General features: G+C 33.0%; 2 protein-coding genes and 1 pseudogene across 3 annotated transcripts; 1 reads left to right on the top strand and 2 right to left on the bottom strand.

Moving 5' to 3' along the window:
* Positions 1-2981: 2981 nt before the first annotated feature.
* On the top strand, positions 2982-5925 carry LOC107959388 (uncharacterized; annotated as a pseudogene).
* Positions 5926-6169: 244 nt separating this feature from the next.
* On the bottom strand, positions 6170-9215 carry LOC107899113 (ACT domain-containing protein ACR1). 2 transcript variants are annotated; one of them, XM_016824728.2, is made up of 8 exons: positions 8961-9215; positions 8320-8459; positions 8170-8215; positions 7868-7982; positions 7688-7755; positions 6920-7564; positions 6727-6831; positions 6170-6607 (listed from the first exon to the last, which is right to left on the bottom strand). In XM_016824728.2, exons 2-8 carry the CDS (start codon positions 8388-8390, stop codon positions 6257-6259), a joined length of 1401 nt encoding a protein of 466 aa, XP_016680217.1. In that variant the 5' UTR covers positions 8391-8459; positions 8961-9215; the 3' UTR covers positions 6170-6256. The 2 variants fall into 2 exon arrangements, with proteins under 2 accessions (XP_016680217.1, XP_016680226.1); XM_016824737.2 differs by having other exon boundaries at positions 8320-8451.
* Positions 9216-12322: 3107 nt separating this feature from the next.
* On the bottom strand, positions 12323-13648 carry LOC107959395 (putative threonine aspartase). Its single transcript, XM_016895457.1, has 5 exons — positions 13550-13648; positions 13224-13387; positions 12651-12774; positions 12460-12564; positions 12323-12349 (listed from the first exon to the last, which is right to left on the bottom strand). Exons 1-5 carry the CDS (start codon positions 13646-13648, stop codon positions 12323-12325), a joined length of 519 nt encoding a protein of 172 aa, XP_016750946.1.
* Between the last annotated feature and the right edge of the window lie 18 nt (positions 13649-13666).

Here is a 13666-nt window from a genome sequence, read left to right as displayed (position 1 = left end):
AATCGAAACATTAAAATTTCTTAACAAAACTTTAATACCACCCTAAAGACACTCCGTAAATATTTATAAAAATATTTACAACTCGATTTATAGAATCAAGGTCCCGACACCTCATTTTCTGAAACCATTTAACCGAATAAATCTTTATGAAACACAAATTACTAATTTAAAAATCTTTCTAAAATCATATTTGACCCATAAATATTAAATAATAATATTTACAAACTTACTTACCAGATTTGGTGGCCCTGAACCACTGTTTTTGACACCACTGAAAATCAGACTGTTACGATTCATGCATTTGAAGCATACCATTTAACATGTATTATTATCACCTATTTGAGCATTTTATACCACTTTCATTAGCCTACCATTGTACCTCATTTAGTTATCAACTGAAATTCACATCTATACCTTTCTTCACATTGATCACCTAGCAAACATCTTTCAAGTGTTATCCACAAGCTAGAACCATTTTAGCACCATTCAATATAACACAACCACTTAGCAAAACTTATAAACATACCATCTTATGATCATGAATAAGTACATACCATCTTATGATCATGAATAAGTGTTATACACATATCATAAGCATTACCAACTAAGATGACACTTATACATATTAAGCCTATATAATGCCACAAAACTGAATCTTGAGCGATTAAAGGTCTACCGAGACAGAAGTTGATAGTGTCAGCTTCAAGTTGATCCGATCTTCACGTTCCGTAAAAGATAACTACAAGACAGGAAAAACATAACCAGTTAAGAATTAAAAATGCTTAGTAAGACCATAGGTGTTAAAACATTAATTTACCTCATTTCATAAGTAAATCTATCCAAATAACAATTTTAACTAAGTTTCTTGTCGCAACACACCACAACTGTAAGGTAAGTATTTCACATCTATTCATATAATCATCAATTCGTTCGTGTCATTCAATTCAATATCATTTCATCAGAGCTATCAAACGAAATGTAACATTTGCTCAATCAAAACAGGTGAATACAAATAACTGCATGATCTTATTCATTTCAATCACTATGCCAAGTCAGACAATACTCTTTCATCAAAGAATCATTAACCCGAAGAACAATAGTAAAAGAGTTCGGATACATAAGTTATAGTATCAAGATACACCAAGGTGATAAACAGGGCACGAAAGTGCATATAGGAGCACCGAAGTGCAAACATGGCACTAGAGTACATAACCGGGCACAAATGTGCATTAAGGGAATCGTAATGCAAACAAGAGCATACATATGCTATTAGAAGCACCGTAGTGCTACCAAGAACATCGTAGCACTATCAGGAGCACCGTAGTGCTAACATGAGCACTTCTTCAAGATTCAGGCATTCATGTTATCACAACACTTTCATTAACTAAAACATGTATCATAATCATCACAATGTTGCTCAATACTCTACACATGGTTTAATTCTCACATACACATCTAATTACCTTTCAATTGAGTCCAAACTCAAAATTTATATCAATGTCATTTCATTCAAGATTCATTAAGTATATACAAGTATTTATAACACAATTAGTCCACATTTATTAATTATCATATTCAATTTATCAGTTAACTTTCTCAGTTCTATACGATTTAATCTATATCTTACTATTTGTATCAAATCACAATTAGTCCAAATTAATATCTATCATATACAAATTCATAACTAAATTATCTAACAATTTAAATAACAATTTAATTACAGTCATACCATATGAACTTACCAGGGCAAATAATAAAAGCAGAAGTGTTAGGGATTAATCTGTAATTTTCCCTTTTCTTCGATTATCTACTAGTTCTTGATCTATACAATAATTAAGTTCAAAATATCAATTTTTATACTTTATAATACTCAAATACATGCATATGAACTTTTAATTTCATTTTATACAATTTTCCTGAACTTTAACATTTTATTCAATTTAGTCTCTAAAACTGAAACTATTATATCTTTCACAAATAAGCTCCGTTTTCAATTTCATCATTCTTTAATCCTATAGAAACAATATTTACAAAAAATTATATATCAAATCTACACTATTTTCATTTTAGTCTCTAAACTCAAAACTAACTAAATTCACTTTACAAATAAATCCTATTTCATTTCTAAACTTTAAAATCTACCATTTAACATTCAAAAAGCTTAAAAGTCATCAATGAAACTCTTAAAACCTTTAATAATCTTACGATTTAACACCCAAGCTAGTTAGATTAACTACAATGATTTTAAAAATATAAAATTTACAAAAAGTAGAGCTGAAGAATACTGACATGCATGGATGGAAGCTTGGCCGAACCTTAGAACTTAAAAAATGGTGTTTCTTGATTGTCTGTTTGAAGAATTGGTGGTAAGGGTAAAAATAAAGACGATCACTCTTTTGTTTAATATTCTAAAATATATTATTATTAATTTATTAAAAATTTAACTTATAAAACAACAATTAACCGTCCAACCAAATAAAGAATGGTCCTATTGCCATTTAAACCCTTGTACAATTACTTTTTAGCTCATTTAACTAATAAAAATCATTAGCAATTAACTTTTATGATTTTTACAATTTAATCTTTATATCTTAATAAACTATTAAATCATTAAAATTTTCAGATCAAATCTCAATTCATTTATATAATAATTTCGTAAATATCTAATAATAATATTTACATACTCAATTTATAAAAACGAAATTTCAATCCTTCATTTTTTTTTAAATCACTGATTTTTGATACTATAATTAATTATTCTATTAGGAAAACATTTCGTACAGGTATTAACTATAATATTATATTTAATTCATAAATATTTAGTGGAATTAACCCATTTCTATTTCCTCCTCTTTTCGTCCTCTCCAAACTGTACTTCGGACTTTAATAACAAGACAGAACAGGAACGGGAAGAAATCATATTGTTGTGGTTATCTAGATCTATTGTCAACTCGCTGAAACTCGACAAAGACGATGATTGACCATACAGATGCTGCACTGAATCCAAATTCGAACCCGACCTTGACCCTGATCAACCCTCTCCCTCCCATTCCCATCCTTCGTCAGATCCGAACACTCTTCGTGGCGTTAAAGAAGACATCTTCGAGCTTACCAAAACCCTAACCCGCCAATTCTGGGCCGTTGCCTCTTTCCTTGCCCCGCCTCTTTTGGGGTCACGAACCGACAACTCGATCACATTAAGGATGAACAGTCACTCCGACCACCATCCGATGGTTGGGATGAGGCGTCTGATGAGGCATTGATAGCGGGAATACATAGTGATTTATCGGAGATTGGCGGGAAGTTCAAGACCGAAATCTCGAAACTGTCTAAAAATATTACCGTCTCGGAGTTCGCTAAGATGGCTTCGAATTTTCTTCAGTTGGGATCTGACGAAGAGAACCTTGAAAAATACGAGAACGGAAACGTTGTCGGTGTGACGGAAGATGTTGTTGCCTTCACTAGGGATATCGTGATGAATCCAAGAACTTGGCTCAATTTTCTCGTACCTGATAATGATGATTTTGATGGTAATTTACTTTCCAATTTGGCGGACTGATGTGTTTTAATAAAAAAGAAAGCCCACATTTTGTTCATTCATTGGTAAATTCCCTCTGTTTCTCTTTTTATTTGGAGATTTCTTTCTGTGAATTGGGATTTTATTTGATTGATTTTGATTATTGATTATTCCTGTGCAATTGATTATCTAGTTTAAAATGTTGTAATTTTTCTCGCCCTTTCTGGTTTCCATTGAAGGATCGCTCAATTGCTTTATGCTTTGTAGTTGCTCAATCAGGTTAAGTTTGTAATCTCTATTAGATTTAACTAAAAATCCCCGTATAGGAAGGTTTGGCTGCTTATACTGTCGTGTGTATAAGCCTGCCTGCTTTAGGGTGCTCTGTGTAGTTGGATGGCTGATTGGTGTTAAAGCAATTATCAGAACTACTCATTAGTCTTACGTGAGACCTTTCTGTATAATCTTTTATTAATGATTTGTGAATTTCTTCTTTGCTCTATGTAATTAATTTTTAATTCTGAATTAGGAAACTTTGGAGTATAAGGTAGTACTTCTTCTGGTCATATTGTGTTATACCGTCCTCTACTTCTTGGTGACACTCATGCCTTCTTTTTGGCTGACTCTTGGTTAAATTAATGTCTTTTCTTCTATTTAGCTACCTTGCATGGCCAATATATATGTAGGCACGCACTAGTACGGAAACTTCTGGCTCTACCCTTAAGAAATTGGCTAAATATTTTGATGTCTTGTATGAAGTTGCATTTAATGGCATATCTCAGCACCATTTCATTGCCTCTATATTAACTAAGGGTTGCCAACTTCCATAAAGGCTGGTCTATCCTTAATTATGCTTATTAGTGTTTTAGGTATGAATCTGGCTGATTACAAGTATCCTTGTATGCTTTTTCTTTTCTAAATTTTAGATTTTGACATGTCTGATGCACAACAAGAACATGCTTTAGCCATTAAGCGTCTTACACCGAGATTGCCTGCACTTAGGATTGAAATTTGCCCAGGATATATGAGTAAGGGTTGCTTTTGGAAGATCTATTTTATACTTCTACATCCCCAACTCAATGAACATGATGCGGAACTTTTGTCTACTCCCCAAATAAGTTCGTCAGTTTTATTTTTTTCATTGGTTAACCACCAATTTTTGTTTTTCCAATGTAATGTAAGGTATGTTGTCAAGGTGACACTTCAAGAATCCATTTACCAAGTTTTAGGAATAAGAAAAAAACATATACTTACAGTTAAAAGATGCAAAAGAAACTCTTAATGGGATAGGAAATTAGAAACTCATCTAGTTTTCAGCAATGCCTTTTCTAGACTAGAACATCATTTTCACTCATTCTCTCTTATGAGAAAGAAGTGCTAGTATATCAAATATTCTGCTTTGCCAATATGTTCTGCTAGCAGCTCTGACATTTCCTTGCAGTGACCATCTTTGTGTAAACACATTTTTTTACTCTTATACTCATCATTTCCTTCATTATTCTTCTGTGATTCAGCTTTTTTGACTCTGTTCCTCATTCCTTTTCTACAATTTTAACTGTTCAATAGTTTACAAGCAGGTAGTTGTAGCTAGAGAGATGTTAATGCCAGGGTTACAGTATCGAGCGAAGGTGGAGGTGGTAGAAGATCATTCTGAAAGAGACACTTCAAAAATAACAGCTGATTTACCATGTGAAGAGTCTCTTTCATTGCTTTGTTCAAGTCAATCAAAGGTCGTGCTACTCAAGGCAACTAGAAGTGAAGAAGGCGATACTGCTATAGTTGTTGAAATTGAAACAGAGAAGTATCCAGTTCAGAGTGGTGAGATGCAGGTTGTTGACAAGTTTGTCATTAAAGAAGAGCCGACAAAAGTGATTAAACATCAACATTCAACATCTGGTTCATCTAGAGTTTCTATTAAGAAATTTGAAGATGATGCTTATGACTGGTTAGAAGAGAAAACTTCAGAGGCATTTGGCAGAAGTGCTACCACAATCCTACTTGGAAATGATAAGGATGTTTCATTCAGTGACCTTGAGGATGATGATGACGATAGTGTGCCAATAAGTTATAAGAAAGTGACATCTGGTTCTGATTCTTCAACAAAAGACTCAAGAGATTAGGTTCAACTTGGCAGGAACTCTACAGACTCGGTTAAAGATGTTAGCTGTGTTGGTGACAAACATCTTGGGTCTGAGCAAGTAAGTGCTCGTAACCCTGAAACCAAGGAATCAAATAACTGGCTTGATATTGAAGAGATCATGTGAACCCTAAACCTTTGGCGTATTTGAAATTTAGACTCTTCATGGTTATATGTGTATGGTTCCATCAGTCCAAGCTAAGGCTCTAGAAACTATGTTTTGTACATAAAACCCAGTTAAAATTGGATAATTATATGCTCTATGTGATTTCCACGTGGATTTGTGTCTAATGAATTATGTAATTTCTGTTTGATCAGAGAAAAATTTGGAGCTGTAGTGATTGAAGTTGTTATGTATCTTTGTGGAGCGATACATAATGGCTTAGCTAGAAACTACAATATGCTTATCAGGAAGTTATTTGATGCAGGCTTGGGACAGGTTTGTTTTGTAGGAAAAACTAACGCTCTGCTCTACTTTGAATTTTCATAGAAGAATTGCTTTGGGGAAAGAATCAATGTAAGCAATTGTTGATTTATTCCAAGAGATGAAGAAATTTATGTACAGACAATGACATAGTTACAGCATGAAATGGTAGTTTGGTCTTTTAATGACCGAAACTGAATGTAAGTCGCTCAAGCTGAGACCACAAGAGATTTCCTAACGAAAATCTGGGTCTTTCTTCCATTTCACCATTGCTTCTGCTGATACTTAATGAAGAATTGGGGGACTTGTTTACAACAAAAACAGATCCCCCAATCTGTTGTCTCACCAATTCTACTGTCCTTGGATTTGCATCATTCCCTGAAGCATCCGTAACATAAAAACATCCGCTTGCTCTTTCCCCATGTGTTCCTATCTCCGTTCGTGTTATTGATAGCCCATTTTCTCGAAACACCCTCGTTAAATACCACAGCAACCCCATCTTGTTTTCAGTACATATATCCAGCCTTAACCCCTGCGTCAATGGCATCACATAAAAGGATTATATTACTTTTGTACCACTTCATCTGTCCGTATCTAACACATTTCAAAACATGGGAAACTGAATCAAAAACGTAAATGTTTTTAACTAACATGGGAAACTCTTCGTTCGATTGCCGCAACCAAACATTGTGCAAGTTTACGACTTTCAGTTTCTGACGCCAAACTGCTACCGTCCTGCCTCCTTATAAAATATTCCTGGAAGTTGAAAAAATAAACAATTTTAAAACCATATGGACAAGGATAAAATTGCGAGACATTTGCTAGAAATTCCAAGTTAACTTACCTGATTAGCCATAGAGCCTTTTAAGCTGACGGCTGCATGGAATACAACATATTGCATGTCGGTTAAGGCACAAACTGTATCAAACAATAGCTTGTTTCTGTCCCTACTCCTCACGTTCACCACCGAGTACCCTTTTTCCTTGCAAGTCTCAACTGTCACATGAGTCTTCTTACACCCATTCCAGTACCTGCAGCTGCCATCACATCCCTGACATGGTTCGTAGTCTTTTTCGGCGTACATCATCTGGTGGAGTCGCCGTTCTGTATGTGTCCTATCGGCTGCCGGAGCGGTTAACAGTACACTCTTCTTATCTCTATTCTCATGATGGCCCTCAACTACACTCTCTAGCTTCTCCTGTACTAGAGCCAGTCGTTTTTGAACCATGATAGGCCCTCCTTTGAGTCCATCTTCCACTTGAATTATGCAGGCCATGCGGCCGTTATGAGTCCACGCTACGGCTGTCATAATATGGCATCCCAATTCGTATAGGGCTGCAGATATATCAGACATGAGGCCAGGCCGGTCCCTTCCAGTTATCTCCAAGGCCGTATGCTCTGTTGAGATATGGCATGGCCTTAGCTTCCTTTTCTGACATGTTTGTAATTCCTTTGGAACCCCTGCTCTCATCTTAGTATCACAAAGTTCCTATCAATTATCATTTCCTTTTCCCATTAGAAAACAAATCAAAACCCCCCATACCATAATAAATCAAAACTTTGCTACTCCATATATATATAATATCAGGAAAAAATATAGGGAAGAAGAGACCTGTTGAATGTAAAGATTGAGAGTCTCATCAGTGATTTTCTTCCCAAGCTGGTCTCTCACATGGAACACTGCAAGCCATGCAACCCCAAAAAGGGGAAAAAAATGAATTAGGGGGACTGAAAATTATTGTTTGATACTTTATGGTGGATGGTATGTGGGGAGGAGCATTGAGCCACTGACCATCCATGAGCCATCCACCGTCGGAGCAAATGTACGATTTGGATATAACAAGGTCGAGATCAGTCAAAACTTGGACCATTTCTAGCAAAATCCCATGCCTGTTTGCACTGTCCACCTGTGAACGATGACATATATAAAGAAGAAGGGTTGGTTTCCCATGTTATATTCTTGCTTTTCAGATGGCTATATACCCTTTAAAAGCCTCTTTAGAAGAGAACTGCATACACTCCAAAAATATCACACAACTACCCTTTTATATATAAACCAAGCATCATGTATCAATAGTTTAGTTTATTCTGAACCTTGACAACCGTGCAGTGTTGGCATGTGTCGTTATCGATACAAACTCTGCAAAACACCAAACTGGCGAATTAAACCAAGCCAGGTTACGTTTTTATTTATCAAACAAAACGCAAGTAATTAATATAATTAATTCATTTTGTTTGCAATACCTTGGAGCATTGATTCGTTCAATAAGGGACTCAAACTCAGGGTCAATATAAGGCTGATAAACAATCTCCATCTTCTTGTTCAAATAATGAAAAGAAGGCCTTTCAAGTTTTGCTTCCTTTGGAGACTAAAGCCTTAGGAACTATGAAAAAGATATGCATCAACGTGATCTATATACATGTCAATAATTGAAATTGCGGCAAAACAAATGTATACGATAGAGGAAGTTATAAGCAAGCAGCGACGTCCAACTTGCTTTTTTTTAATATAATAAATATGGAACGAAGGATATGATTGCAAACGACAGCTGTTTTTTACGCTGATATGAAAATTTCTGCATGTTTGGCTTTGTTTAATTTCTTCATTGGAAAGGATAAGAGAGAAGAAAATTAAATGAAAATCTCTTTGGATCTAATCTAAATAGGATTTGGAGGTCATCGAGATAAAACCAAAAAACGATTTCTATTGACTTCTGGTTCTGGGTATTTTCATTGCATGCATAAATGCAAAAACAATTAAAAAAATATTGAATTTTCTATAAAACCCTCCCTTCCCCAAGTGTTTTCCAACACAAAACTCAAATGGAAGAAACGTATAAAGAGATGAAAAAAGAAAAAAAAAAAGGCAAAGAAACTAAAGATACCTTTGTATAGGAAGAGATGGGTTTGAACTGCAGAACGCAAATCTTCTGGAAACAAGGAAATCAAATAACAGTCCCTGTAATTTTGCTAACTATTGGAAGGTTTTTATGGGTAAAAATGGTGTAAAACCGAAACAAATGAGAGTCTAACCAAAATAAAGAACGTTGGTCCAATTTCCTGTTTTCTTTGTTAGATGGTTAAGTGTGCAAAAAAAGTTGTAGTTGATGCAAGGAACTTGGGAGGTGTTTACATAAGTGAATGAATGTGAAAAGAGCTTTATATATATGGAAATTTTGGTTAGTTCCCTTTTTACGTAGTAGGAAAATGTATGAGTGTCGATGAGGACTTAGCCACGTACGAGGTTGTAACACACGTATCACTTCTGGGTTAGGGTAGCTCCAGCTCTCCCATTCAACGCCACCTGGCTCCAAACTTTTGTGGCTCTTTACCCAGTCAGGATTAGGTGTCGATGACGTGGCGTCTCATGGTGGGTTGTTTCATAAATTAAAAATTTTCTAATTTTGGTTGGTTGATGAGGAGTTTATAAGGCTGAGCTGGTTTCAAGAGATCTGCATTTAGGCTAATGACTATTTATTCTTTCCCTAAAATTGCTCAAAATAGTTTTAAGGAAATATTACTGTTTTTTAACCACGTTTTCCCCTTTTTTTATTTAATTTGGAATTTTCGGATTCTCATTTCATTTATTATTATAAATGCATTTATAGCCACTCCCCAAAATTAAAAAAATTTAATTTATTTCTTTTTAGCTTTCGGTTAAATAGAAAAATCATAATTTTAGTCCTTTTTGAGAAATTAATAATTTAATTTAAATATTTTTAATATATATATTTTTAATTTTAGCCCCCTAAAATTTTATAATCATAATTTTAGTCCTTTGATTATATCATAATTTTTTAATCATGTTTTGTAATATATATTATAATTACATATACTAATTGTCATCATTAGTCGGTCCTTGGACAAGTAAAAATAATTATCAAATACTATATAATGTAATTGAAATTAGTATAAATAATTTATAATAAATATTATATAATGTAATTAAATATTTAGTAAGTTAAAATGTACGAGAAGTCATCTCTCATCAATATGTTTTTTAGATTATTTGAACAAAATTCATAAAATAAGATTTAATTATATTTTAAAAATAAAATATATGTCTAAAATTTAAAAATAATTATTGTATAAAAATAACTTATTAAATTTAAATAAATAAAATTTAAAATATTCACATCTTACTCTTGTCTCTATTTCCATTTCCATTAAAATATTTCATTCACTTATGATTATTAATATTTAGTCCCAATTTAGCATTTAGTCATTTAAATTCTAAAGTAAAGACAATTCCTTGAGTACTTACCTTTGAAAGAGAAAAGTCATGAAATTTCTCTACTTTATTAGTCCAAGAATTCTCTTACTCAAAGTTTTACCACCCACTTATTAACTGTTTGTTTTTCACTTTCTCACACTAACTCAAGCTTTCTCTCTCTAGCTCAAGAAAAACCTTACCTTTCATGGAAATATGTTGAAGATGGAACCAAGTTTACAAATGGGGATTCTACAAGATTTTTGCAAGAAAATAAGGTGAATAGGGAAGATTTTTGTGGGATTTGAGAAAGAGAATGAAGAAGTGAAAAGAGAAAGTCTTCATTGATTTTCGACCACAAATCATTATAATTCCTTTAAAATTCCGTTATTTGTCTTATATTTAAATATTTTTTAAAATTTCATTATAACAAGTCCCAGAGTAGTATCACTTACTATGCGAAAAAAAATTAAAGCATTACAAATGATGTTATGAAAGTATTGGAACCGAATTATGTTAGAATAAAGTATAAATACTAAATCTTGAACTTAAACATAGCAGAGGGACCAAACTATAATTTTAATTATACTTTGTATATGTAAGGGGGCCTTCTCCCCATGACAAGTGTTCATTTGTTTTATTTACCCAATACAATGGTCAAATCACAATTTTGATCTCTTTATTATTCTCAAATTGAGATTTAATCTTTATATTTTAATTGGACATAATTTGATTTTCCATTTTTATAATGACATTAGTTAGCTCGGATAGTTGCCATCAGTTCAAATGATTTTCAATTTAATAAAAAAATTGATATACTAAAAAAATGTTTTAATTAAATTGATTATGTATTTACCCGAAAGGAAGCATGATGGAAAAGTAATGAGGTGTAAATTTGAGGTATGTGTGTGAATTATAAACTAAAACAAGCTGAAAACTGTGAGCGTGTAGGCCCATTGGAGTCCAATCGCAAAGGTCCGCCTTTTATTATTATTATTATTAGTTTGGTGACATACTTTAACAGCACGTTTGATTCACTGTAATGGAATAGGACTGTAATTAAATAGAGCTGTAATGGAATAGAGCTGTAATCAGTAATTTAATTGTTTGGTTGAATGGAATGGAATAGAGCTGTAATAGAATTCTTGTGTTTGGTTGAATGGAATAGATGTTGTAATAGTATAAGAAAAAAGACTTAAATGACCAAAGTACCCTTAGCAGAAATTTTGTTAGATAGATGATTATTGTTAGTGTTATTAAATTTTAATAAAATTATTGTTAAATATATTTTATTAAAAATAATAAATAATTTAACCATATTTTAACATAATTATTATTAAATATAATTTAATATAAAATACAATTTAATAACATTCTTAATATAATTATTATATGAATTAAAAAATCATAATATATAATACTATAAAAATTATATATAATCTACTTTATTATTTTTAAATTGCAATACATATTTAATGTGCTAAAATTTCATTAGTGAAACAAATAATTTAATTATTCTATAATAAAAAACAAAATATTAGAAGTAATGATCTGAAATTTTGGTCAATGTGCGATAGCGCTCATCCTCAGTTAAACCTTCTACTTCAAATAATATTGAATATAATTTTAATTCACATTCTTGAATGGTGACTAATCAACACCATTCATAACATTGGAATAAGGCATAAACATTAGAGGCAATGCATTTAATTTCACCTTCAACAATGATGATGAAAGCTATGTATTGGTTGAGCTAACTATCCTTTTAGAGGAACCATTCAGACCGGGGGTGAAGCCAGAAAATTTTTTTAGGGGGCGGATGAAATTTTAATTTTTTATAGTTTATATTTTTATAATTTGTAAAGGATTAAATTGAACTTTTATAATTTAGGGGGGCCAAAGTGCAATTTTATCTTTACTAATTTAAAATTTTTAAAAATTTTCTAAGAATAGAAACCTGAATTAAGAAAAAAAAGCATAAACAACAGATAAAGAGTGTATGTAGATAATGCAACTTCTTTTCATTTTTAATAGCTGTCAAAGCATTGCCAGAAATAAATGGAACTTCATAACCATACATAGATAATGCAGTATCTTAACCATACCTTATAATTTGCTACATCAATGAATATACCATCTACTCCAAAAACATGTTTTAATTGCAAGCATCATACCTTAGGCCTTTCCATGCCACTTCCAAAATATACTATCCCAAAAGACAAGGATGAGTACGCAGCTGCAATTTCTATAACTTTCAGTTTTGGAGGATTTCCTGGAACCTAAACCAATAAATTCACATATAAAAACTAATCCGATAAATATAATTTTTTTTGAGAGATATATTGTGGTTTAATTGAAACCTCGCCCTGATAGGAGCATCCGCTTGCACAATTAAAATCCCAACACTTTTATCAGTATCAGCTTGATTACTATCTTGAGTAACAAAGCAAAGAACTTTCATGCAAGCAGAGGCAGGACCTGCCTGTGAGCTAAGCATGAAAATGACCTTATTAGTACCCCAAGTATTGCAAATTGCAATGAATCTAATGTATGTTTCAAAGGCAGCCAAAATTATTTACTTGTGTCCTTCATTTTTCCTTTTAGCTTACCTTAAATATTCTAAATGGGATCAAAGATGATAAATCTTCGAATTTAAGCAAATAATTTAAGATCGAACAAATTCAACTTCTATTATATGATTTATCACTTCTAGTTCTCACCAAACATAGACCCTTACCGATTTCAACACCCATGCTCAGAATCAAGTAGACAATTAATGTTTCAAAAGATCGTATCCTATTATACTACTTTTGTATTAATAAAAAGAGATACAAGCAGAGACAACCTAACTCGACAAGGTCCATTTAGGATAACTAAAACTTTCTTCATGTAAAGGGAACAAATTCCTGTTAGTCATATAAATCCAAAAGAATCCTACAGTGACGATGAGACACAGCACTCCCGAGCTGAAAATCCTTTCATTAGGTGTTCTCCAGCACCGCTAACACAACAACCAACTATGAAACGAGCCCCAAAGGGTCCTTTTGAGGAGGCCCAACAGCCTGCACCATACATTGCTGCTAATCCCACACGACCAGAGACCTATCACAATTGTGGGAAAAAGTGTATCATAAATCATATAGCCTCAAAAAGGAATGAACTAAGAAATACAGTTTCGTCTAGTAGTTATCACCTTCAGTACAATACCACCACTGGAGGCTCCTATGCTATATTTCTTTCAGTGTCAACACAAATGACTCCCACAGTGTCCAGGATATTATCTTCTGATAGGCTGAGCATACATGATTGACCACCACTGTTGCCCTTCAAAGTATCATAAGTTTGAGCATGTGAGCCTGACATATAGATGCATAATTTCGG

Source organism: Gossypium hirsutum, chromosome A11 (assembly GCF_007990345.1).
Source record: "Gossypium hirsutum isolate 1008001.06 chromosome A11, Gossypium_hirsutum_v2.1, whole genome shotgun sequence".
NCBI lineage: Eukaryota > Viridiplantae > Streptophyta > Magnoliopsida > Malvales > Malvaceae > Gossypium > Gossypium hirsutum.
Note: the sequence above shows the minus strand (reverse complement) of the source record. Positions and strands in the feature narration are given on the sequence as shown.

Bases quoted from the DNA above. Each gene is read 5' to 3' on its own strand.
- LOC107899113 (XM_016824728.2), bottom strand. From the start codon at position 8,390: ATGGAGATTGTTTATCAGCCTTATATTGACCCTGAGTTTGAGTCCCTT. The intron at 7,983-8,169 runs GTTCAGAATAAA...CATCGTTCACAG, and splicing joins AACACTGCACGGTTGTCAAG to GTGGACAGTGCAAACAGGCA. The intron at 6,832-6,919 runs GTAAGTTAACTT...TTCAACTTCCAG, and splicing joins AAGGCTCTATGGCTAATCAG to GAATATTTTATAAGGAGGCA.
- LOC107959395 (XM_016895457.1), bottom strand. From the start codon at position 13,648: ATGTCAGGCTCACATGCTCAAACTTATGATACTTTGAAGGGCAACAGT. The intron at 13,388-13,549 runs GTGGGAGTCATT...CAATTGTGATAG, and splicing joins AAGATAATATCCTGGACACT to GTCTCTGGTCGTGTGGGATT. The intron at 12,565-12,650 runs GCGAGGTTTCAA...TTATTGGTTTAG, and splicing joins AAGCGGATGCTCCTATCAGG to GTTCCAGGAAATCCTCCAAA.